Source organism: Orbicella franksi, chromosome 15 (genome assembly GCF_964199315.1).
Source record: "Orbicella franksi chromosome 15, jaOrbFran1.1, whole genome shotgun sequence".
NCBI classification, from domain to species: domain Eukaryota; kingdom Metazoa; phylum Cnidaria; class Anthozoa; order Scleractinia; family Merulinidae; genus Orbicella; species Orbicella franksi.
This window is the reverse complement of record NC_138159.1, coordinates 4288201-4314141: the sequence shown is the minus strand read 5'-3', so window position 1 is coordinate 4314141 and position 25941 is coordinate 4288201. Positions and strand designations below refer to the sequence as shown.

Sequence of the window (25941 nt, the reverse complement as noted above, 5' to 3'; positions counted from 1 at the left end):
AGTTAAAACAAAATCACAACTGTGAAAGAGGTTTGCATGCCCGGTCTTAATTAGCATCAAAAGATTATCAAGGTCTTGTTAGCGTAGATTTTGACGGTTTTGCTTCTCCGTTTACGTTTAGTTTTTGTTTCGATTGAGAAGATATATCAAACACTCGAGAAAGCGTTTCATCGGCTATCCAAAGACCTCGAATTTCGTCAAAAACACTCCGCTGCGCGTCATATTTCAACTCTCTTCTCGGTGTTTAGATATCCCGATGAAACACTGTCTCTCGTCTTAGATATACTACTTCAGCTGTTTTCTGCTTATTTTTCTGTTTTTTTGTTTTTGTTTTTTGTTTTTTGTTTTTGCTTTTGTTGTTGTTTCCGTGTTTATTTCTTTTTATTTTATTTTTATTTATGATTTTTTGTGGGATAAACTGATCTTAAAGGGCAACGGAAATTAGGTGTTATTTAGGTGACTTTTGGTAATCTCCATGCGCAACAAATAAGCTCGATTATATTTCAATGCAGCGTGTTATATCACAGAGTTTGACTATCTTTGATTGATTATTCATCCACGTCCCAGACAAAAATGCCTTCAAATACCTTGCATTTTTTTATCCTTTAAAAGCAACATAATTTGGACATGCGCTGTTGGGCCCGTTATGTCTCCCTCTGTAATATTTATTTCATTTGCCAAAAAAAGTAGCCATAGATTTCTGCTAATTTTTTCCTCAGTTATTGAGGATATTGTTCTCATTGAAATTATGAAATAAAAAGTTGGGGTCACCGTGCTCGTTTAAGAGGAAACGAGCATTTATTTCGCTATCGAGCTTAGTTTGAGGGAAATCTCTTACGTTTTGTACGCGCACGCGCTTATGTGCGCGCGCTAATTAATGATGCGAAAATCGTCCGCAGTAGGGATGCGCAATGCAATACGAAGGAATCACCTTAATGACCGAAGAAAACATAAATGCGTGTTGTTGTTGTTGTTTTTTGCTTTTATCTCTCTACCACAGTCTAGTCTCGAACCCATACTTCCCAAGGCCAAGCGTCAAACAGGGTGAGACTTGGGTACGAGATTAACCGCAGTGTAACTGCAAAGGCCTGGGTACCAATTAACGGGTGAAGAGCCGCAGGGAGTGATGGGGCAGTTACGTGTTGCGGTGAAACAGGCGCGTTGTCTCCCAGTGCTTGTTGTGCTTGCTCGTCTGTATTTGGCAGAACTTTCAATATTGTGAATCTGGAGGTGAGAAGGGGTTAGTTCCTATACTAAAATACTAGGTGTAGAGAAAGAAATTGGACTTTGAAAACTTCAGCTTGTCCGAAAGTTTAACGCTGTTAATCAGGGTCCGTGTAAAGAATGCTTGAGCTAACCTTTTGTATTTGACCGGTTTGTTTACGTAAGATATAAAAGATTTGTTTACTTTCAAAATTAGTAAGGCGGTGGCTTGCTGGCTAAGCTAACACCCGGCTGCATTAAATATTAAATGTCTGTTTGTGTACACAAATGCTTGAGGTCAAAGTTAAATTCTTCCTGAGGGTTCGAACATCTTGCAAATGGTTCGCTTCTTTGACGCTTTTGAAAATTAGCTTCCTTAATCCTTCTTGAGTTAATCGCTATTTAACAACTTGGTTGTGTTATAGAAATGGAAAACAAAGGCAGGCTTAAGTCGTCTTTAGAACGATTAGTACTCGTGCAAAATTTAGCAAATCATTGGCAACTTGATTCTCGTGCACGACACTATGTCTGTCGGATTTGTGTACAAAAACGAAAAAGAATCGAGGTTATTGCCATTAAAACAGTTCATGTTAAAGCGAGGCTAAATTCTTTTGAAAATTTGGTTGCGTTTTGGCCGCAGTTAATAACACATTGCAATGCATGCTGTCGATATATGTTTGTGTATCGAGTTTATTGCGCTTTTGCAATGGCTTGTTTACCGGCAAAAAGAACAACAAAGCAGACAAGGGTCGTAACGACAAAACTAAATCCAGGAAAAATATCGGTATAGCGATCAGCAAGACCGAGATTAAATTGGCTTTGGATGGGCTACAGAATCATACAGATCTTTTGTATAGTCCCCAAGGTAGCTGTGACATACAGAAGATGGTCTGAACACAATATGAAAAACACGTCACAACATGGTAATTGAATATGAATTATTTGGAACAAGGATTAAAGCTAAGATCTTTAGAGCTAAATGATTGCTAAGATGACTTGTAACACGTCATGGCAAGCTACTGGGAACGCGAACACAGAAATCTAATTTTCAACTGAGTTACATCTTTGATTTAGATATCATTTTGCTCAGTTGTCCGCACGTGATTTATTAGTTCTTCGATTAATATTGATGAGGAGAAAGAATAATACAATGTAAAGCTGGTAAAAATTTAAATTTGCGCAGCCCACATTTTAAAAATTCAAAATGTCCCGGAGTAATTACTAGAATTACATCAATCTTTTTGGAAGTAACCATCGCTTACTAATTGGAAATGAACGCACACTCCGTTCCCCATTTAATAACAATGTTACAACTGTTTGTACATGTACTTTAACAAAATCTGCGAGATCAATTTATAGCCTTAAGCTTGAACAAAAGTATCTTCTAAAGAGCGAAAGAGGATTGTATGTATTTTCTAAAAAGATTTTATCTTTCGGTCAATGTTACAAAAATCAACAAGTAGAGAGCGATAAGTCTTTGTTTTTATGACCGTTAGTTATCCAGTTCCAAAACGTTTTTCAGTGCGAAGCTTTAAACGAAATCATTTAATTCTAATGAGCGATGGTTCTAAGAACTTATTGTTATAAGTCATTACCCATCCCCCAGGAAGTGATTAAAATTTGCATTCAATCACAATCTCGCAATATTTGCTGGTTTTTTAAAGTGGCGCATTGCGTATTAGGTTTAACCATTTCGCCGGCCGCAAATCCAGACCGCGCCACTCGCGTTTTTCCTGACAGATTTGCGCTAAAAGGCCACGAAATGTTGTTTTTCTTTGTATTTGCGTTGACTCCGACTTAAAACATATATTTGGAAATTTGACATAATTTGTTATTACCGCAGAAAACAATTTACCACGATTTCGCTCTGCACAACTAGAGCCTTTGTAGAAGCGAATTTTATGTCAGTGTCTATGTGGCTAGCAACCAGCCAGTGATTTTGTTAAAATAAACGCAAAATTGCGCTTTTTGAATTTTTAAACGCAACTTCAATACCCAGAAAGTCGGACTGTCTGTGGGAAAAGTTCGCGAAAAAACTGTGTCATTTTTGCAGTAAAGTGCAATATCTCGTCCATTGAAACAACGTAATAACAACTTAATTAACAATTCATATCCTAATTGTGGTCTTTTGTGGAAAAGTCATACGAAGTCGGCTGAAATATCACGCCGAGTTTCATGTCCCATGTGAAAACACGGCCTCGTGCTAAAGTGTGAATAGTCAACAAACACGTAGGCCCGTTGCCCTGGAACCACATTTGAAAACGGCAGTGATTGAAATTGGTTATCGTTAACGGAATAGAAGAATTCGCTGCTCAAGACGGGAAAACATTGGCGGCGAGAAATCTATTTTGGTCTGTTTTGCCCTCATAAACGGGCAGATGGCAGGCTAGCTTTTGAAATCTTGGCAAGCGTGCTGGCTTTGAATTTGAAATGATGTCAGCGATAGCGCTCTGCGCTTGATCGCCGGGTCACTTCGATTCTAATGGGAACCGCTTGTACAAAAACTCAAGATGCTGAACAAAATAGCAAGTATAGTGTACACAACCGAGTTGATGAAACTCAAGGTAAGACTAACTTTCACATTTCTTGTTCATTTTACAAAGCTGTCAAAGCATTGACAGTCGACGGAGCCAGTTTGTTTATAAATTTATGAAAAATGTATTGTGTCTAAAACGAATGTACGCATTACAACTTCCCTCCCAATTTTTTTATACATATATACTCGGCTATTTTTTTTTTTTTTTTCAAAGATATCTGTTTCTCTCTTTGAAGAAACTCTCAGCGATCCGCAATTTTTTATTCGTCTCTGAAAAAGCGATTTCAATTTATTCCTTACCTCCGAAAGTCCCACTTGAAATGCTTAATATCCGCATTCAGAAATATTTTATTCAGCACTGGTTTTTTTTTTATTCATTAGATGGTTTGTGTTTTGAGCGCCTCGTTAAAGAAATACATGTCAGGTTTCGCTCTCAAAATGAACAGATCACTGAAAAACACTTTAAAAATGAGATCTGGCGAGCTGGTTGCAGAAGTGACCAGTGTGGCATTTTAATTTTTTTAATTTTCTGTCCGGCTCCGATTCACCTGTCTTTCTTTGGTTTGTTTCGTCTGCTAAAATTGTCAACTTGGATAAGACTTTTGCATTATGCCCTAACAAAAAAACGAAACAAAAAGGTTCCTAAAGAACTTTAGGAAAAGAAAAGAAATTGGTCATTCGTCTCTTTGTGGCTTGTGCGTGCGGGCGTTTTTATGTTTTAAACAGAAAACAGAATGTCGCTTTAGGGTCGTAACTGACTGAGCCGAGGATCTCAACATTTAAACTGGACTGAAGAACGGGAATTCGAATGCTAATTAGATCTACGTCTAGCAAACAATCTGCTAATTATCAGAACTTTAGCCATCACAGATTCGGCCGGTATATGTTATTTGATAGCGCGAATGATTATTTTACTATAAGTCCTCATAACCGTGTTTCATAATCGTACCCTTTTAGACGCGTTGGCGCCGCGGATAAAAATGTCCGCGATAGTATAGAATTGTCCCGAGGAAATTCTCTCCGTTTGCTACCGTGGCGGTTGTCGATTTCGCTTTTCAGCGATTTTTAACCGCGTCTCGATGGTTTATTCGTGGAACAAAATGAGAACTTCGATCTCTTGGAACCGCCATGTCCAAGTCTTTGTGAAACCAGCTGCCACGGGCAAACACATCAAATATGGTAAGAGGGAAAACTGATGAAATTGCCCGCGAGCAGGTCGACTTTTGCCACTGGCAAATTGCATCGCGAGTATTAAGAAATGTTGGTGAACCGCATATTGTGGTATTTTCTAAAACCATTTTTATATGATCAGACTTGACAATCTGTAAAAAGGAAATTTTGTTTCTAAAAAAAAATAGCGTGCAATTCGCTGGACATCAAGTGAATGAAAACTGTTGGTTTTAATTATCTACAGGTGAAGAGGAAGTCTCCGTGCAATTCAAACAATTTCTGTTTTCAAAACGTATAACTCAGATTGCTCAGTCCGACCTTGCCTCCTGCTTTGAAAAATACGAGAAGTTATCAACTTCCTTCAGGGGCAGAATAATTTTAACTTCCAGAATTTTGTTACATATCAACTTACTTATTTAATAAGATAAATGGCGCTGACGCAAAACAAGGGAAAACACAAGTCAAACCCCTTTAGTTTGATGTAAATATTTTTTGCTATCTCACTCGGGTATATCCCAATATTGCGTTTTATTTTCGGATATCAAATTTTATCAGCACTGGGGTTAAAACTGAGTTATCTGCTGTTCAATAAGTGTAGATATGCACAAAAATTATTTCTTAGTTGTACTGAGAGTACAGTAATAGAACAACTAATGATATTTTTTCCACACCTAGTTCTTTGGAGTTTACAAATGCCGTATCGCACGTTTCGCAACAAACGGAGTGCTTTAAAAACGCGTATTTTTCTTCCGGCTGTTTCTCGTTATTATGGTAGTTTTGTTTTTGTGAGTAACGAGACAATTTATTTCAATCTAAATTTGCATAAAGTGAGCTTAATTACTAAACATTATATGATCAGAACTACCCAAAATAAAATCATGGCGCCGCGTACAGTACGGGTAAGGCAATTATTTTTTTTATTCTCCTTTGCCAGCGCTCCCAAAATCCTAGCATATCATTGCACATTTTTTTTTTTCACATTTACTGATTCTGTGTTCACACTGACCACCACTTTTTCCGCCTGCGAAAACTAATTCTTGTATGCCAAAAACCTCTTCTTCTTATTAAATTAAACAAGGATAAATGATTGACAAATGGCGCAAAATGTCTACCAGCCACTGTGTAATCAGTAAGGCAGTTTCTTATATAATATACTAAAACAGTTTTCAACTATAATATATATCCTCCCAGTTGCCGATTACGAAAATATTTTTACAGAAATATTCTAGCTGGGTTGTGATAGTTCGTATTTTCTTATTTCTTGTCTATTTTGCTAGACTTTGATATTCAAGGGAGAAATGAGAAGTTGAACTAAAGCGACGAAAGCCGCGCCAAGAATATTTTTTAGAGTCATCTTTAATAAAACGAGCACATGCACTCAAAATTGCTTTGGTGGTTCAAATATATCTGTATGTCTGAGTATCAGATTTAAAATATTGTTGCTCTGTTTTTCGTTGCACGCGATCGGATAAGATAACAGGACTATCCTGTTAAACCGGTTTTAGTGTTAGCGTCATTTTATTCTCGTTTCGCAATATATTTCTTCGAAATTGACTGGGATAACAGAAATACTGCAAAAACTGATAACCAAATCGAAAGTACACCGTTTTTAATTAACTGATAGAAACTGTATTTAGTTTGGTAATAGATTTACATCAAGTTGGCTTAAAAAAGTTGTCCAGCGTCCAAAGTAATCAGAACAAACGTCCTTTTGGCCAATCGAAGCAGTGCGCTGAGCCATGGCCAATCACGACGTGGCTTGCACGTGTTTCCCGCGCTTGCCACCAGCTAAATGTTTTCCCGCGCTTGACACTGGTCATACGCTTTCCCGCGCTTGACACTGGTAACATGTTTTCCCGTGCCTTGCATCAGTCACATGATTTCGGTTCGAGTTTTAATTGGTTTCTTACGCTGTATTGTGCCGTGGTGATTGGCTATGAATTACAATGGTCTTAGTTTTTTTTACTGACTGACATATTGATTGCTTGCTTGTAATTTATTAATTGACGGACTGGCTGATTGATTTTTTGATTGACTGATTGACTGATGGATTGATGGACTTATTGACTGATTGACTGATGGACTGATGGACTGATTGACTGATTGACTGATTGATTGTTGACTGATTGATTGTTGACTGATTGACTGATTGATTGATTGATTGACTGACTGACTGATTGGTTGATCGATCGACTGATTGACTGATTGACTGATTGACTGATTGATTGACCGATTGACCGATTGACCGATTGACCGATTGACCGATTGACCGATTGACCGATTGACCGATTGACCGATTGACCGATTGACCGATTGACCGATTGACCGATTGACCGATTGACCGATTGACCGATTGACCGATTGACCGATTGACTGATTGACTGACTGACTGACTGACTGATTGATTGACTGACTGACTGACTGACTGATTGATTGATTCTTTGTCTACCTATTTCAACAGACACCGTGCAGCCACATATTCACGTGACTACAGTGCCAGTCGAATGTGCGTGCGACTCAAACTGCAATGAAAACGAAGTGTGTAATATCTGTGATGGTTATACGAAGTACGAGCCCGCTAGTTATTCTCCAGACAAAGCTTCAGCTCTCGCCGTGTCAAGGTAAGCCTTAAAATATTTTGATTAGGATTAAAATATACCTTCATACCAGCTTGATGTAACTAATATTGATGTCCACATGAAAAGAGAAAATCAATCAATCAATAAACTGGAACCCCAGCGGAACCCATCGTCGGCTAAACCCATCAAGCCTCATCCCCAGGACGAGGTTTGAAGGACCTCGTTTAAGCAAAAGGCTCAACGCACGTACGTTATAATTCTTTGTACATTTCTCTGCCGTTCTCTGCAAAACAACAACGCGAAACGACTACACTCTGCGTATTTTGGATAACGTGAACGAGGGCGACTATAATTTTTCGCATTTCCATTTGGACTTGAACGCTGGCGTTACGTACATATTTAGCTTGAGTTGGTTCTGAGACTAATCGGCGCTCTGAGCATATCTAGACATTTTCAAACTTCGAAGTTAAAATATCAATTCATTTTTTAGTAGGTGTTGTCCTAAGGGTCGCCGTCGACATTGCTTAAGCTTTTAATCTTTAAGTTAAGTTAAGTTTTTATTTTTCGCGCCAAAACACGACACGCGGGTAACACGCGGATAACTTGATGCTGTGGCGGTTATGTCAACAAGCCTCTGTCAGCGGAGTGTCTTTTTGAAAAGGGAAAACCAATCCAAAATCAATGAAGAATGAACGAGAAGGGCAGCAAAGGTTAATTTATAAAAGGCATAATCTTAAAAAAAGTTTATTTTCAAAGCAAAGACTTTCTCGTAACAACAAGGATGATTACATTGCGACTTGGTCCAGTTTGAATCGACGAATTTCAACTCCAGGTAAAGCAATTCTGAACGAATTTGACGTTGAAATTAGCTTATCATGAATGGAATGCCTTGGCAAAGTATCAGGTCATTTTATCACTCCATTGCTGGTTTGGGTCGATTTATGACATGCCGTCTCTCAGCGCAAGCTGTTGCTCTAACAAGCGCTTAGAGCACTGTGCTGTAAACCATTTTAGACCGATGGCTTCGTGTCTTGTCGCAGACTTCAAATATACAGTAGATAAGTTTAGATTAACAAAAATGTACTGAACGTTCAGTAGGTGGATATGAGGCAGGAGATATCATGCAGTTGATACGTATTTTGACAATGAAAGATAACCGGTTACGACAGCTCGAACCGGGTTACGCTTGCTGCGTTTGGTATGCTGTGTATCAATTACTTTCCGTGCAGCTGACTGCAGTCTACACCAAATATGAGTACTTTTTTAACACGCTTCTTTTAAAAACCTGACACAGAAAATCTGTAGGCTATTTCAGACCCGCAGTAGCAGCCTTGCGTTTAATTAAGCGATATTGCTTATTAATGTTTGCAATATCGTGTTGCTTCAGATGTTTTTAATGGACCGGGTATTTTCATATCGATCACTGTCAAAGTAAAAACTGGGTGAATATCGATAACATGCATGTACAGCCGTGAATTCTTTGTCCAAATCTTATTACCCCATTGCACCAAATCATTACAGATCCAAAACAGGTTTCAGATCCGCTCAACTATGAAACCATACTTTTTTGAGTGGGGTATATCATGTTTATCAGCACTTCGACCGCGGATCTTGAATATTTTTCTGTGTGTATTCATTTAAAAAATGAAATGTTACAGTTGTTTTTTCTTGTATATCACTACTATTGCTCTTTCGATTTTATACGAGACAAAGCCTGCCGAGGAGGGGAAATGGAAACGTCGCTTTTTTGGCTGCACTGCAATTCTCAGAGACTCACAGTTCGCTTGATAATACGAGAAAAATATGTTGCCTGGGTTTGACTACTTGCTTGCAAATGTGGTTTATAAATTAATAGTAAAATACCTTATGTTCCTGCTTGTTGTTGAGAACAAGTCATTGAAATGAAATGTCTCCGTGATTTCAGACGTATCACGTTTTAATTGACCAAGAAGTCGTGCAGGATACGACCAGGGGATTTGGGGGCACTCTAATATAAATCCTGATAGATCAACAGATGTTGAGATAGCTGCAGGTTGTAATTTTCACAGGAGCTCTTGTTTTCCACGTGCACCAGAGAAGAATGATGTCACTTTGTTACGTTAGAGGTTATCTTCAACAGTGTTCCAGAAATACGACCTAAACCCCCGGGTCTAGAGCAACAGTTGTTTTGTAATGCCGGTATATGATAAGGCAAGATTTAATTATTATTATTATTATTTTTTTTTTGAATTAATCTTTCGAGCTGCAAAGGTCGCGTAAGGCTTTAGTGGAAACCCGGCTGTACGATGTTGCTAAAACGTCCCCAGTCGAAAAGTTTAAAATCACAAATTGTGTTTACTTCTTTTTCTTCAGAGATAAAAGCTCCGCGTTGAATGAAAAGATTTCGACAAGACACCAATTCAATTTAACTTTAGAAACAAACTTTACAAAATGGTAGAAACACAACAATGGCGGTTATTACGCTGTAAAGTTTCCTTTTTTAGCAAATAATTTGAAGACATGATTGATCATCGCAGTTACACACAGAATTATACGCAGTTGTGGTGTATTATTATTTTCTCTTTAGTGTTGTTTTTTTGTTTTGTTTTGTTTTGTTTTGTTGTTTTTTTTTTTATCTTAGTGAACTGTTATTTTCAGGTTTCCTTCAGTTTAAACGCAATTTTGTACGTGGCCAAAATACCTCAAAATCCCGTGACTGAGCTCTCTCAAGGGAACTGTGACGATATTTTAGAAATTATTTAAGTAACAAGTGGAATTAATTAGACTCCGTCGATTGAATTTTCTTTTCCATGCCTACACAGAGGTCAATCATAAAAAAGGCCTTTTCTCATAGTCACTACAGATCCTGAATATCATCACGAAAAACTAACAGCAAGAAAATAAAAACTGAAGAGACTCAAGAATAAATATATACCCTGAAAACTGTTAGCTCCATCTTAGAGCATTTAATTACTTCATACAAAAACATCAAATGAATCTGGTCTTTTCAAGAATCTCGATAGATATATTTAAATTCCCCGACATGAGAGAATTCAGTTTGTGCTATATATAATTTTCTTGTTGACAAGTTTACTCAACGGATGAAACTCAATCACTCATCGTGTACTCTGCCTTCTCTCGGAAATTACATACTTGTGGCGTTTTCTATGTTTTAAAAGAGCTATGTCATGGTTTGTGCATCTTGAAAAGTTTAGCCTAACTTTGTCAAGTTCGTCATTTATAATCCGTATTAATCTTTTCTATCCTAGCCTTAACCATCCTTGTTCTTTTATGGTTTGTAATGATCTCTTTGGTTTTTATTTTTATTATTATTATTATTATTATTATTATTATTATTATTATTATTATTATTATTATTATTATTATTATTATTATTATTATCGTCCTCACGTAATGTTTGCTTAGAGTCCTTAGGGCCGAGACCAAACCATGGTCCTGGGGCACTAGGGGATAGCCAGTTTTTAGCTTGATAGCACCCTCCTCAAAATGTGTGCTGTACCTAGCAAGGTTATCTTTTGTAGTTCACTGATGCTTAATTGGCCGGGAATTCTTCCAAGATAAGTATCTAGTCCCTTTTTGATAGCTCCAAGTGCTCCAATGATAACTGGTATCGTTTCCGTTCTCATGCCCCACATTCGGCTTGTTTCGATTTCCAAGTCCTTATATTTGGATAGTTTTTCACTGACTTTCACGGATGTGTTTCTGTCTGATGGTACTGCCATGTCAATAAATTTACAGGTTTTCGTTTTGTGGTCTTTAATCACTATATCGGGTCTGTTGGCTGTTATTTTCCTGTCTGTGTGTATTGACATGTCCCATAATATCGTGACATCCTCGTTTTCTGTAACTGTTTGCGGCTCATGGTCATACCACTTTTCTGATGTCTTTATATTATAGTTGTGACAGACTTTCCAATGTATATACGCGGCTGCTTTATCGTGTCTGTGGGTATATTCTGTTTTCGCAAGTTCAGGACACCCAGACACGATATGGTCAATTGTTTCGTCGTATTTGTTACACATCCTGCATAGGGGGCTAGTACCGTCTTTGATAATGCTGGCGTGGTATGATCTGGTAGCTAGGCTTTGGTCTTGGGCTGCGATTATGAATCCTTCCGTTTCTGCCTTCAGTCCACTGCTTTTGAGCCACTGGTTGGTTTTGTGGTGGTCAACATCTGCCTCCTTTATTCTCTTTGGGTATCTTCCATGTAGGGCTTTGTTCTCCCACTGCTTTGTTAATTTTTCTTGGGTCTTATTTCGTGCCATTTGTTTGGTTCTCTTTGCATATTTGGTGGTTGTTTCTTCTGCTTGTTTATCTGGTATTGTTAGGTCTAGTTCTTGTTTGAATTGTTCTGCTTGCCTTTGTATAGAGTACAATTTCTTTCTGCCATCATGTTCTTGCACTAGTTCGATTAGGGCATCATCAGTGTTCTTTAGGTATGTATCGAGCCCTATCGTGGTTGTTTTGTAGGAGGCTTCTAATTGGATAAGACCCCTACCACCAGCATTTCTTGGGAGGTAGAGTCTGTCTACATCTGCTTTTGTGTGATGCATTTTTGATAGGGTGAGTAGTTTTCTTGTTTTTGTGTCTAACCTCTTGATTTCACTCATCTTCCAGTCGATTATGTTAAAACTGTAGGTCACCACTGGGATAGCTAAGGTGTTGATTGCCTCAAATCTATTGGCAGCATTGAGCTCCGTTTTTAGGACCATCCTTACTCTGCGGTAGTATTCCTTCCTCGCTCTTTCTTTCATCTTGGCATGCTGTATACCATCACCTTCATCCACGCCAAGGTATTTATATGTGTTCTCTTGGTCTAGTTCCTTGATACAGGTGTCAATGTCAAGTTGTAAATCGGAAGTTTCTGTCAGCTTTCCTCTTTTGAATGTGGCTTTAGCGCATTTGTCCAGCCCGAATTCCATCTTGATATCATTGCTGAATGTCTTTACAATATTGAGTAGGCCGGTTTGCTGGCTGTCACTTTTTGCATATGTTTTTAGGTCGTCCATATAAAAGAGGTGGCTGATTGTTCTACCCTGGGCTTCATATCCATAAGTGGTTGCCTTTAGTAATGAGCTCAGTGGAGCAAGGGCAAGACAGAACAGGAGTGGAGAGAGAGAGTCTCCTTGAAAGATTCCACTTTTGATATTGATAGGCCTTGATGTTATTGACCCTTCAGCGTGGTTGAGGTGTAACGTTGTCTTCCAACATTTCATGCTTTCTGCGATAAAGTTGACAGTCACAGGGCAGATATTATAGATTTCCATGCACTTTATTATCCACGTGTGAGGTACACTATCAAATGCTTTCTTATAGTCTATCCAGGCTGTGGATAGGTTCTTTTTCTTGGTCTTACAGTCCTCCAGAATCATCTTGTTTATCAGGAGTTGGTCTTTGCATCCGTAGCTCCCTCTCTTACAGCCTTTCTGCTCTGATGGTAGGAGCTGGTGTTCATTCAAGAAAGTGTATGTTCGTTCTGCTATGATGGATGTCAGAATCTTATACATCGTAGGAAGACAAGTAATCGGTCTATAGTTCTTTGGGTTTTTTGTTTCTTCTGTTTTTGGTAGTAGATATGTAATACCTTCAGTAAGCCATTCTGGTGTTTCTTCGGGGTGTTCAATAACCTTTGTGTAAGCTTTTGCTAGGTCTTCATTTAAGCTGACAAGATGTTTAAACCAGAAATTAGAAACTTTATCCTTTCCAGGTGATTTCCAGTTGCTGCTTTTGTTGATAGCACAGGTGGTCTCTTCGACATTTATTGCTCTCCATGATTGGGCCTTAAGGTCTTTGTGCAGGTCTTCTTGCCCTTTTATCCATGCAGAGTCTTTGTTATGTGATTTTTCTTTCTCCCAGATGTTACTCCAGAAATCCAAACCTTCTTCCGGCGGCGGTGGTTCATCCACACCAATCTTTTTCTTTCCCAGTTCACGGTAGAACAATTTGCCGTCCTCTTTGAAGATCTTATTTTGCCGGAAATGTTTGTTTCTTTTTTCAAATCTCTTTATCCTTTGCGCCTTAGCTTGTATTTGTTGTTTCAATTTTTCTTTGATAATTGGCACACCCCCAGGTTTTTTGATGTCCTAGCGTTTCTCAATCTCTTTCCTTTTTCTCTCCCTGATGTTTGAACCGTTCTGTATTTCCGTCAGAATCGAAAGGTCACTTCGCTTTTTTTGGATCTCTTTCTTAATTTTTGCTTTCCAAGCAGGCTCTTCTGTTTTTTTGTGTATGCGACTGTGTTGTCTTGGTTTTAGGCCTATTTTCTCTGTTATTATCGAGGCAGTGGCGTATACAATTTGGTTTATGCCAGTTATAGTGAGTGGTCCATCGATGCCTTCTTTGATTTCTTTAATGGCTTTGTTGGCTGTGTCAATTGTATCACGGGCACAGCGATCTTTCTTTATCTTTGGCAGGAGTGGCCTCTCAGTCATTTCCTGGTATTTGACTGTTTCCCACTTTCTCAGTATATCATTTTTCATTGCTATCATACTCTCCTCTTGCTTCGTTTCTGTAGGTTTTTGTGTTCTTCCAGCACTTTCAGGTAATGTGGAAGTGTTTTCGTCCACATTTGCTTCAACCATCTCTTGTTTGTCAGTGTCTTCAATCCCAAGTATTGATCTGTTCAATTCCTCTGGAATGGAGGTGGTTTGCCTTACCTTTGCTCGTATGGTTTCAAGTTCCATTTCAGTGAGTCTTTTACTCTTGATAATGTCCCTGCGAACATTAGCGAGTTTGTTTGCATCAAGGTTTGGCCTTGCTGTGGGGTTTTGTAGCCGCCAGATGTTATATGCAGCCTTGGTGGTAGTAGTCTCAGAGGGGTTATTCGTAGCTTTGTAAAATGCTTCCATCACTTGTTTATACTCCTCTCTAGTCCATTTCTGTCTAGTTCCTTTCAAGGGATTTCCGGTGGATGTAGCTAGAGGGCCTCTGTGAGGGTTGTCCTCGTTGTGGATGTCCTCTAGTACTTCGTGAGCGGAGTTTGTTCCAGTAGCTGACTTTTCGATCCCAGCCTGGTTCCCCGCTGGGGGACGCGGCCCTTGTTGATCCGCGGGACGACCGATGCGGCATGAATTATTCCTAGTACGACTTTTTAACCGCGCGGCCATGGGCCGAGCGCGGTTCTAGGTTTACCCGTGGTTTATTATTTTTTTAACCGCGCGGCCATGGGCCGAGCGCGGTTCTAGGTTTACCCGTGGTTTATTTATTTTTTTTTTTGTCGGTGACCAGACGCAGACCTCCGCTCGGCCAAACTTTGAGTCACGCAACGTGTGATGTTTTTCCGCCAGAAGCTGTTAAAACATAAATACACGGACAATTTTACGGATATTGTTTTCTTTTTTGTGGGTAAAATATATTTTCTTTTTTTTTTCTATCAAAGCGTTGGATTTAAAGGGAATAATAAATACGCTGAAAAAAGGTATTACGTCAGCCATGGAATGCGCTGACGTTGCAGCTTTCACTTTCGCTACGTGACAAATAAGATCGTGTTTACTTTGCAAGTTTATTTCGGCAGAAGCGACGGTCATTAATTTATTTGTAATTTTCCCAGTATTTCTTGCGGTTTTAGGCAAATGAAGTAAATCCTTTGGCTGTTTCATCGCAGCGAGTTCATAGATCGGAAGGAAAATTAAATATTTGCAAGCCAAGCAAAGAACTTGTCAGAACGTGCAAAGATTACGTCATTGATAGGGAAATAACCACCGTACTAAAGATAGCCGTAGATAACGCAATTCTTGAATTATGTGACTTGTGTGACTTCTTTGCTAACCCTTAACTCAAGGGAAAAAAACAATTAAATTTAATCGTGACTTTAAAGAAAGAAAGCGGTTTGTAATAGTGTTCGTATCTTCATGCCCATACATATCCCGAAGAAAGTTCCAGATTAAGACTATTACGTCATCGGAGATGTCACAACGGCTACGACTGATGGTGCGATAATAGAGTTTGTGTTGATCAAGTGCTGTGATGTCTACAGTAATCAATGAATCATCAGAGATTGCTTTGGAATATGCACTGCGTTGCGACTGTAGTACTAAGAAAACAGTTAAATTTTAAAAGCGCGGTTATAAGATCTAACAGATCTTCTTGTTTTATATTTTTTTTGTCGGTGGCCAGACGCAGACCTCCGCTCTGCCAAACTTTGAGTCACGCAACGTGTGATGTTTTTCCGCCAGAAGCTGTTAAAACATAAACACACGAACAATTTTACGGATATTGTTTTCTTTTTTGTGGGTAAAATATATTTTCTTTTTTTTTTCTATCAAAGCGTTGGATTTAAAGGGAATAATAAATACGCTGAAAAAAGGTATTACGTCAGCCATGGAATGCGCTGACGTTGCAGCTTTCACTTTCGCTACGTGACAAATAAGATCGTGTTTACTTTGCAAGTTTATTTCGGCAGAAGCGACGGTCATTAATTTATTTGTAATTTTCCCAGTATTTCTTGCGGTTTTAGGCAAATGAAGTAAATCCTTTGGCTGTTTCATCGCAGCGAGTTCATAGATCGGAAAGAAAATTAAATGTTTGGAAGCCAAGCAAAGAACTTGTCAGAACGTGCAAAGATTACGTCATTGATAGGGAAATAACCACCGTACTAAAGATAGCCGTAGATAACGCAATTCTTGAATTATGTGACTCGTGTGACTTCTTTGCTAACCCTTAACTCAAGGGAAAAAAACAATTAAATTTAATCGTGACTTTAAAGAAAGAAAGCGGTTTGTAATAGTGTTCGTATCTTCATGCCCATACATATCCCGAAGAAAGTTCCAGATTAAGACTATTACGTCATCGGAGATGTCACAACGGCTACGACTGATGGTGCGATAATAGAGTTTATGTTGATCAAGTGCTGTGATGTCTACAGTAATCAATGAATCATCAAAGATTGCTTTGGAATATGCACTGCGTTGCGACTGTAGTACTAAGAAAACAGTTAAATTTTAAACGCGCGGTTATAAGATCTAACAGATCTTCTTGTCATATTTGTAATGCTCGTAACCCAGAGCAGGGTGGCTGCGAGGTTGCTAGCACTTGCCAAAGGTGCCACCCCAGACTCTGGTGGGCGGGAGCGTCCAATTTCCCGAAGTAGGCTAAAGCGTGAGCTTGTCCTACTCCATGCCCTGTTATTATTATTATTATTATTATTATTATTATTATTATTATTATTATTATTATTATTATTATTATTAACGATTCGCACAGCTATTGATGATATTGAAGCTGGTTTCGTCATTGGCTCCGGGCAACAACAAGTTGCCTAGGGAAGCCAAGAAACACCCCTTGTTTGCTTTTTCTCTTCTTTCTACATCTCCAGCACCTTTCTAAGAATTCTTGCCGACCCCAACAATGCACATCTCTGGATCAGTCCAACAGGAATGCCCACCTCAATGGCTCTCAGATTGTCATTCAATCTCAGTGGTATTGATCCCAATGCTCCCACTACCACTGGAATAACCTTTGTCCTCACACCCCACATTTATTATTATTATTATTATTATTATTATTATTATTATTATTATTATTATTTTCTATTTTTTATTTTTTCGTTTCTTAGTGAACTATTATTTTCAGGTTTCCTTCAATTTAAAGGAAATTTTGTACATGGCCAAAATAACTGAAAATGCCGTGACTGAGCTTTCTTATGGATCGGATATCTGTGGCGATATTTTTAGAAGTTATTTGTTTCCGAGACCGGGGGAAACAAAATTACTTTCAAATAAAGGAAATCTCAGAATAATGGCTTATAAGGTATAGGAAAGGCCGAAGGAAGGAATAAAAATATGAATGGCGGCGACAGGGGAAAATATAGACAGATTATCAACGATAGTCTTAGAGAAAAAATGTGCCCTTCGTGACTTAGCTTTTCAACTGCAGTGAACTCAAGGACTTGTTAGACACAGAGGCACTGTGGTCTGATGATTAACAAGCTGGACTCGAGATCGAGTGATCCAGGATCGAGCCCTGGTGGGGGTTAGTAATAGTGTACGGTGTAATTCTGCAAGACACTTTACTCTCACGGTGCTTCTCTCCACTCATAAATGGGTCCCGAAATATTTAATGCTGGAGGTAACCCTGCCATGATTGGTGGACTAGCGTCCCATCTGGGGAGAAGTAGATATACTCCTAATTGCTACGGTTCTGACTGCATGGACCACTTGGCACGATGCAGACTTTACTTCACACTGAATAAATGATCCTAAATATGCATAAAATAAGAGAGGTCAAACGTTTTTACCTGGCGCGCTAAACTATTGTGGAAACTCAAATTATTTTAATGACTTGTCGTGTCGTGTTGATATGTCAAGGTCTTGTCCGCCTAATTTAAGCAGCTCAAAATTAAAATGCGAGCCCAATATTTGTTTTGGAAACTTTCAATTATTAATTAGTCTCTTTTGTTTAAAACATTCAGATTACGTGGAATCATGGATCAACTGGATTCTGGGAATAGTTTGTCAGTGACAGATGTGAAACAAGAATTAGGAATTGCTGTCGCCATGTTGGACAAAGCAACGGCCGCAGCACCCCTGAGAGATTACAGGTATGGAAGAAAACACTAAAAGAAGCGTCTAAAGATCTCATGTTTTTATGAAAGACTGTTTCTAGTGAGAGCCGACAGCTTGGAGAAGCGTGCGAAAAATCTAGTTAGACAAATGACGACAGCATAGCCGAAGCAGACGCGTAGGGCAGCCCGTCAAAAGGGCGGGAAATGTCACGTGACTCAGATGTCACGACAGCATAGCATACAATAAATCAGGTTAAAGAGACACTTTCAACGTTGCAACATTTTCTGAAATGCGCGTAATTGCCTGTTTACTTGTAATCTATCGCACTGTGTTTCTTTATGGGAGGGTTTCCTATTCCACCGGACACTCTGCAACATGGTTCAGTCATGAAATTTACCTCAATGGCTATGAGATAGTTTTGTGTGTTTCAGAGCAATGTTGCTAAACCTTCTAGAGAAAATTCATGTTTTGTGCGTTTTAACTCTGTTCCCGTGCGTAACAGACGCTTTATAAACTACGCTCAAAAGTTATTCCATTTTTTCAGGGGTTCCACAGGCGCTTTGAGTGATCTTGATGAAGAATTAGAAAGTAGCCTTTACTCTGATGACGTCAACGAGGAGGTCCGAGAGTGGATCGCCACGACATTTGCGCGAACGACACCGGGAATGCGCAGAAAGAGTTTGGCCAGGAGGCATACATTTCGCAGCGTCGTACAAGCTGTAAAAGCTAGTCTTTATGTAAAACGGTGAGTTTTAAGTCTTTGATGATAACGGCCCCCATTTGGATAATACAAGAAAAGTGACATTTTAGGTCTTGTTCCAGCCAAACCTTCGTTAGGTACAGTATTCCTTGGGAAGCGGTCAAAAAGCTGATAACGAAAGTAAACAAACAAATAATAAAAATACAATTTTACACAGGAAACCGTCGACAAAGAGTACAATCGCTTTACAGAGTTAGAAAAAATATAATTTTTTGCCCACTGAAATAGAGGCTCGATTTCCTCCACTCTCTCGAATACGGTCCGGTAAAGGAGCTTGTTCTTCTTTCGCAAACAACGGCTAGTAATCGAGCCTTACTGAAATGTTGATGCACAATCATTCACCTTCCTCATGATTCTGGTTATTATTTTTAACTAATGTGTTGCCCATTTTAACCTCTTGTAGAATTTATCAAAATATGGCTGAGAAATCGAGATTTCAAGTTCCAGAAGAAGTTCAACTTTACTTTAAGGTCAGTATGTATAAAACGAAATGCAAAAGTCAGGATTATAAACTATCATTCTGTCTGTCTGCCTGCCTGCCTGTCTGTCTGTTTGTCTGTCTGTTTGTTTATCTGCCGTCAGTCAGTCTGTCTGTTTGCCTACCTCACTCCCTCCCCGTCTGTTTGTCTGTCTGTCTTTCTGTCTGCCTCCCTCCCTCTGTTCCTCCTCTTTCTGTCTGTCTGTCTTTCTGTCTGTGTGTGTGTCTGTCTGTCAATCTGTCTGTCTGTGTATTTCTGTTGGTCCATCTGACTCTTTGGTAGGTCTGTTTCATTGTCCGTTTCATTATTTGTTCATTTGCCTGTCTGGCTCCACTTCTATGCGTCTGCATACCTTTCTGTGTATTCTTTTCTCTCCATCTAACGGTTCCTCTTTCATATTCTCTTCATAGAATTTAGACAAGTGGACTTTTGACCCCTTTGCGTTTGGTGATGTGACTGTAGGACATCCTCTTCGTTACCTAGGTCATGAACTCTTCACACGATATGACCTCCTGGCCAAATTCAAGGTATTTAAAACTCTTTCGTCTCCAAGGCTATTAGAGTGTTGACGTCATGCTACTTGTCATTTTGTTTCTGACACTGCATAAACAAGTTACCTATAATTAACTAAACTAGAATGAATATACTCTTTATGCGCAATTCTTTGAAAAAAGAAAAGCCATAACTAGTGAGGTTCTGTGGCTCTAGAAGGCTAGTTTTTTCCATGTCACATTATTTTTAGTCGCTTTTTTTTTTACCTAAGTGCGTTCAAATCTTCAAATATATATAAACAAATAAGCATCAACCAGGCCAAGAAAGGAATTGATTAACATGTGAACTTGCTCTAATAAAAAAAACACCCGAGTTTTCAGTTCTTCCTGTTAGGATTAGATTTGTATTCATTCTACGTTTTTGTATCTTCTCAACTGGAAGGCACACAGAAGGCTTACAAATAGCTCAAGGAAATGAAATCTCTCTGCTCAATAAGCAAAGTGAGACGTTTTGTTTCTTTAACAGATTACCTCGGCAACACTAGATCGATTTTTATCAGCGATCGAGGAAGGGTATAAGAGACCCTGCAACCGTTATCACAACGAGTTTCACGCAACTGATGTGGCGCATTCTGTGCACTATTTCCTGTCACGCGTCGGACTGATGGTAAGTGATGTCACGGATTCTGCACACCAGTTCCCAGAGTCCAATAACCTTGATCTTTTCGTTCCACTTCAAGAAAGCATAGACTGTTCAAAGTGATGTTATCACCTTCTCTGAAGTACGTTATTTCTAGTCACTGGGATTAGAAATGTCTTTTACCTGGAAGTAAAAGAAAGCAATAAAACGATATCATAATGGGATATTTTAAGGCTAGACTTTTGTTCAGGCAATGGTGCGCGTGCTCAGGCGGGAGGTAAAGAGCGCGTTTTGTTTCCAACCAATCAGAATCCACAGCTTTCTCAATGATACCGTTATTAAGTGCGCGTTACACTGCGCTCGCCCCCTTTTGGTTGCGCATCATTACACTCTTCACTTTGCCTGGCTCGTGATCATCTGAATAATCACAAGGTAGTTTTTCACCAAGGTAGTTCTTAATTCGCTAGAAAACGCCTTGATATAAAATACTCTCAGCAAGGTTTTTCTTCTTCGGTGATACTGTCTGTAACTGATCATGAAGTATACGCTAGATGCGGACCTCCGTCGTTACCGGAGGGAAATTTTTTCAAGGATTTGCGCTTTGTTGTGAAATAAGATTCTCCTTTAAATACGTTGTTGAGTACATTTTCGGTGTCATGCTTACCAAATCCGTTCCAGAAAGGCGTAAGTTCAACACTGTGATCTATTTATCCAAAAGCTGATGAATGAAACTTAGGTCATTCCAATGTAGAACAAATCTCTTTTTTGCCATTGCAGCATTGTATGAGTGACCTAGAAGTGTTTGGAATTCTTCTTTCCGCTATTATACACGATGTAGATCATACTGGGACTACAAACAACTTTCACGTCAATTCGAGGTAACTTACAATTATCCTAAATGCTTATTAGTAGTTTGTGAACGTATCTTTTGATCACAGGTAACTCTACTCTCGAAAAAAAAAGTGAAATAATAATTAAAGATAGGAAATTACAAATGAAGAATTATGATTGGCTAGATTTTCTTAGCTCGTCTCAATAATTTGATATGTACAGATAATCGTGTGAACGCGTGTTCAATTAAGGATTTCCATTACGAGTGATATTTGGAAATTCTCCGCTCAAAACTGCACGAGCCTTTGCGTGAGTGCAATTTAAAAGAATCTTCCAAATATCACGAGTAGTGTAGATCTTTAATTGCCCGAGCGTTCATACGATTACTCATTAATTATATGACTGAGATAATTGCGAACGCGTGCGCGTTAATTTGCACTGCAGTGCAACTTAAGAATTTCTTACAAACTGCCTGCTCTCAGCCAATTACAATGAAATAACTTTCTCAGTCATATGATAAAGGAAATAATAACCCAGCGACAACCCAAAAACAGACACTACATAGGTCTCTGTAGAGCTAGGGAGCTCTGTGGACAATGAGATTTTCTCATTCAAAGAAAACGTTTGCTTTCAGATCTGAACTAGCACTGTTGTATAATGATCGCTGTGTATTGGAAAACCATCACTTATGTTCCGCGTTCACGCTTTTAAAATCGGTAAGTTCTCTTTATACCGACGAGGAATAATCTGCTGTTTAATACAATGTTCAGCCATACTTAGCTTTGTATTCAGTTTAATTAATTACTCTTGTCATAATCTCATGGAAACTATCCACCTTTGTTAAATTCGCTATTCTGAAAAGTAATACTCTGAAACTTCTTATTAAATTAACTGCAATCATTAATAACTATCGTTAAATAGACGATTCGACTGAGGACTTGAGCCGGGGCTACAGTCACTTCTTTTAATTTTAAGCTCTCGCCGATTTACGGCACTGGTGGAATAATTTTTTTTACATTTCCTGACGATGCCGTAGATCGGCTAAAGCTTGGAATAAAAAGAATAAAAGTAGCCCAAGGTCTCAGTTCAATCGTCGACTATCTAACCACCCAACATGCTACTAAAGAACAACTTCAAACTTTTATTAACAACTATGTTCTTTTCTTTTGTAGCGAGAACTCGACATCCTTGCAAATTTGACGCCCGAACAATACAGGTTGGTACATCCTATTTTTTATTTCAGGCGTTCTCTTTTTCTTACTGGAAATCAACTTCGTTTATCCTCCTTTGGAAGATGTATCTATTGTAATTACAGACATGCATCTTTGTTCCTGTCAATTGCATTGCAAACAGTCTGCATAAAGAAGTCTTTACCATTTCCCTGGTCTTGTATTTACGTTCGCATGGTGTCTTTTACAGTGATCTACGCACGCTTGTCGTAGACATGGTACTGGCCACCGATATGTCTTCGCATTTTGAACAACTTCGAGCCATGAAGGCTGCTCTATCAGTTCTTGGAAGGTAAGACGCTTTCTGTGACCATTACTGAGCTACTATTACAGCTGTTAGTGACAATTCAGTCACCTGTGACTGTCCTTTATCCTGCGCAGAGGCTCCTGCTCAAAGGTGAGAATCCACTGAGTGATGTTGGTGCAGGCGCAGGGCTACTTTGCGCCTGCACTAACCTCGCACAGCGGATTTCTTTAACGAACGTTCTTGTCTCTGAGGAGGAGAGAGGTAACTGGCTACAATAATCCTCCTGACCGAGAGGCTATTTTTGTATGCGTTTAGATATGAAATCCGGCTATCGGCTGAAGACTTTTTCTCACGTTGGTTTTTTTTGACCTGGAAAAGACACTTTGTCCTCATAATACCCGTTTAAATGGGAAACGGCAAATTGTTAGAACCAGCTGACTGCTAATGCTATATGTGGCAATCTGCCATGGACTAGTATCCCATCCAGAGAAAAACAACATGCCTGGGGACCAGGGATTGCGCAGTGTTGAGAGCGCTCGCCTCCCACCATGCAGTGTGGCCCGGGTTCGATTCCGGTTGACTTTGTTGTTGGTTCTCGCCTTGCTCCGAGGGTTTTCTCCGGGTTCTCCGGTTTTCCTCCCTCCACAAAAACCAATATCTCCAAATTCCAATTCGACCAGCATAGAGGACCTGCATGAAAACCAGCTAAGGCTGATGTGGCTTCTTCTCTAAATATTGTAATTTATGCCTAGTTCCTTCTATCTTCTACTTCTAGCAGGTAATATTTTGGCTTGATTGCCACGTGTTCCTGCTGAAGGTGTAATGCGCTGTGCTGCCAGATGGGATGGCAAACTTTGCGTCATAATACACGATACTGAGATCTAAGAATTCAATTAGAGCCTATTTAGCTTGCATGCAACTGGCTACAGAGAGAAATTTAAAAATTCTTGTCTTTTAAAGTCAAATAGAAAAGAGTCAGGCGCTGGAGTTCATTCTCCACGTGGCCGACATCAGCAATCCTGCGAAGGACTGGGAACTACACCGTCAATGGACTTCTCGTATTATGGAAGAATTCTTCTGTCAGGTGTGTGACTTAACTGTTTTTTTATCATTTCGTCGTTTTTGTTTTTCCTTTCGTGGATTTCTAGGGTTTTTGCTTTTTCCAACAGCAAATAAGAATTTTACATTTCTAAAGCTTCGGTACACCTTACTGCACTTGGCCAAATTCAGCCTGGCTGGCGGGCTTGTCGCCTGCATGAAAAACTGGAGCGAATTTTCAGAGAAATAAAAGATTTCAATTTTTCCAGTGACAAATTATAAATTAGAGCGAGACGAGCGTAGAACATTTCATTTGAAAGAGTTAACTTGTCTCCTGTAAATAGATCTACGGCTTTTAACATCTCTGATGGTATTCTTTTTTTAAAATAATTTTTGCAATCATTTTTCGAAAAATTTCGAGTGAGAAGGACAGTCCCATTGCATGGATTCCGGTTAGCATGACTTCAAGTAGTGTGAGTCGTGCGGATTTTGTCACCGGCTCCAAGTTGGGTGACTTTATCCCCCTTTCTTATCATGCATACTCTCCTGTTGTATCTCCAGGGAGACCGTGAGCTGGAGATGGGACTGCCCATATCTCCACTATGTGATCGTTCCGTTACGTGTGTCCCTGAGAGTCAGCTAGGTACGTATAGCGTGCAAAGAAATTCTTTCTTTGTTTTTGATCGGTCACACAATCTGGTCGTCTAACTGATATATGGAAGGCAGAGAAAATGACCGTTTGCGGTGTGATAACTAGTTGTTCGTGATTATTAGGAACAGGCTTTTCCTGTTTCCACGAACGAGACCTTTAAATAAAGCCAAATAATTAAAAAGTGACATTGCTTTATTTCCATTAGAGTAAAACGTTTTTATTTTTTTTAAAACGGCTATTTTCTGTTATAACGATGTACATCTAAGAAATTGAAAATGAAATAAGATATCAACCTGTCAAAAGATTGTCAGCCTCAAATATTGCCTAGCTTGCAGTTCAATGCTGCGTTGTTTTCTCTCAAATCCACAACCGGGCGACAGTTGTGTTTATTTTTAATCGTGACTTTGATATTTTGCTATAATCAATTGGAATCTGAACCATTTTTTCTTCAGGTTTTATCGAATTTGTTGTAATGCCAGCATTTGAAGTGGTCAGTGAAATGTTGGACATACTACTAGAAACAAAAACTTCGCAGGCCGCAGCTGAACTTGGCTTAGAGGGGCATGGGGGCAAGGAGAGGGCCTGGGTGGCGCCACTGGCCGATAATAGGCGAAGATGGAAAGAGGAATGCCAGCCCCCGACGAAAGGTAATCATGACGTCACTTTAGTTGGCTTCGAGGAATATATTGGACTACATGGTTAGTCATTCTAACTAGCTTCTCAACGAATTTATGGCTCTCCTGCAAATTCTTACTATCTTCCTTGGGTTTTAGCATTAATTAAACATGGTTGTGTCTCTCTGAAGTCGGCTGTTGTTGATTTGTAACAGGGCTCCTGTTTTTAACTATTTCGTTTATTTTCAGAAGGTCTTGGAGAGGTCCGGTCACCCTCGAATCTCAGCTTAGTGAGTCGTACATCAGTTGGAGTGACCGAGGGGGCACGGGACGAGAACCAGAACAAGAGTCCAAGAAACAGCAAAGCTCTTCTGACTCCAATCATTTCCTAACCGGCCTCCCCCAGGAAAATACTGTGCGAATCAGTTCCAGGCCACGCGCGAAGCATGAGTCCCGCGACGCGTCTCGGACTAGGTGTGCAGATGGAAAAAAAACAACAAAATATTATAAACACAATGGATTTCATCGGGATTTGTTTCTAAAAGAAACGCATTCTACCGTGGCCACAAGTCATCGACAACTTCTTGGAACTCAGTCATCAAGTATGATGCTGGTTTTCCAAATGCTTATGCCATTCAGGAAGTAAACCTGAGACGCAGGGCCATTTTCGTTGCTTGTTCCTTTTTTGCCGTTAACCGGCCCGGGAACATGATAAAACATAGCACGTCATTGCGCGCAAATTTGCAGACCCGGCCACGAAGCCCTCGAGTTCACAATAACGTTATGAAATGGTGACTGCAGCCAACGTATAATTTCGTAACATTATTGCGCGCAATATCGCAGATTAAGTAGAGGACCATGGTTTTAGTTCTACAACATGAAGTGACCAATACCTTTTTTTTTATGAGGGAGGACGTGGGGTGGGGAAGGGGGGAGGGGGAGGATTGTGATGGACACGTATGTCCAAGCT

At 39.4% G+C, this 25941-nt stretch overlaps 2 protein-coding genes across 6 annotated transcripts; one reads left to right on the top strand and one right to left on the bottom strand.

Annotated features, from left to right (window-relative positions):
* The first annotated feature begins 37 nt into the window (after positions 1-37).
* Positions 38-25905, top strand: LOC145469743 (dual specificity calcium/calmodulin-dependent 3',5'-cyclic nucleotide phosphodiesterase 1A-like). 5 transcript variants are annotated; one of them, XM_081453534.1, is made up of 15 exons: positions 38-3767; positions 7371-7530; positions 17897-18025; positions 18535-18735; positions 19154-19220; positions 19640-19756; positions 20247-20387; positions 21138-21238; positions 21826-21907; positions 22364-22407; positions 22611-22712; positions 23628-23751; positions 24267-24348; positions 24810-25004; positions 25221-25905. In XM_081453534.1, the coding sequence occupies exons 1-15, from the start codon at positions 3686-3688 to the stop codon at positions 25361-25363; spliced, it is 1770 nt and encodes a 589-aa protein (XP_081309660.1). In that variant the 5' UTR covers positions 38-3685; the 3' UTR covers positions 25364-25905. The 5 variants fall into 5 exon arrangements, with proteins under 5 accessions (XP_081309660.1, XP_081309662.1, XP_081309659.1 ...); XM_081453536.1 differs by having other exon boundaries at positions 1153-1230; XM_081453533.1 differs by lacking the exon at positions 38-3767 and adding an exon at positions 3794-4918 and having other exon boundaries at positions 25224-25905.
* LOC145470349 (uncharacterized) lies at positions 10812-14594 on the bottom strand. Its single transcript, XM_081454185.1, has 2 exons — positions 13782-14594; positions 10812-13571 (listed from the first exon to the last, which is right to left on the bottom strand). The coding sequence occupies exons 1-2, from the start codon at positions 14592-14594 to the stop codon at positions 10950-10952; spliced, it is 3435 nt and encodes a 1144-aa protein (XP_081310311.1). The 3' UTR covers positions 10812-10949.
* Positions 25906-25941: the final 36 nt, after the last annotated feature.

Coding starts and splice junctions, on each gene's coding strand:
- LOC145470349 (XM_081454185.1), bottom strand. CDS start 14,594: ATGGCCGCGCGGTTAAAAAGTCGTACTAGGAATAATTCATGCCGCATC. Junction 13,572..13,781: donor TAACTGGCATAAACCAAATT/GTATACGCCACT, acceptor GAGAAACGCTAG/GACATCAAAAAACCTGGGGG.
- LOC145469743 (XM_081453532.1), top strand. CDS start 4,819: ATGGTTTATTCGTGGAACAAAATGAGAACTTCGATCTCTTGGAACCGC. Junction 4,919..7,370: donor GGGCAAACACATCAAATATG/GTAAGAGGGAAA, acceptor CTATTTCAACAG/ACACCGTGCAGCCACATATT. Junction 24,349..24,809: donor TGTCCCTGAGAGTCAGCTAG/GTACGTATAGCG, acceptor TTTTTTCTTCAG/GTTTTATCGAATTTGTTGTA.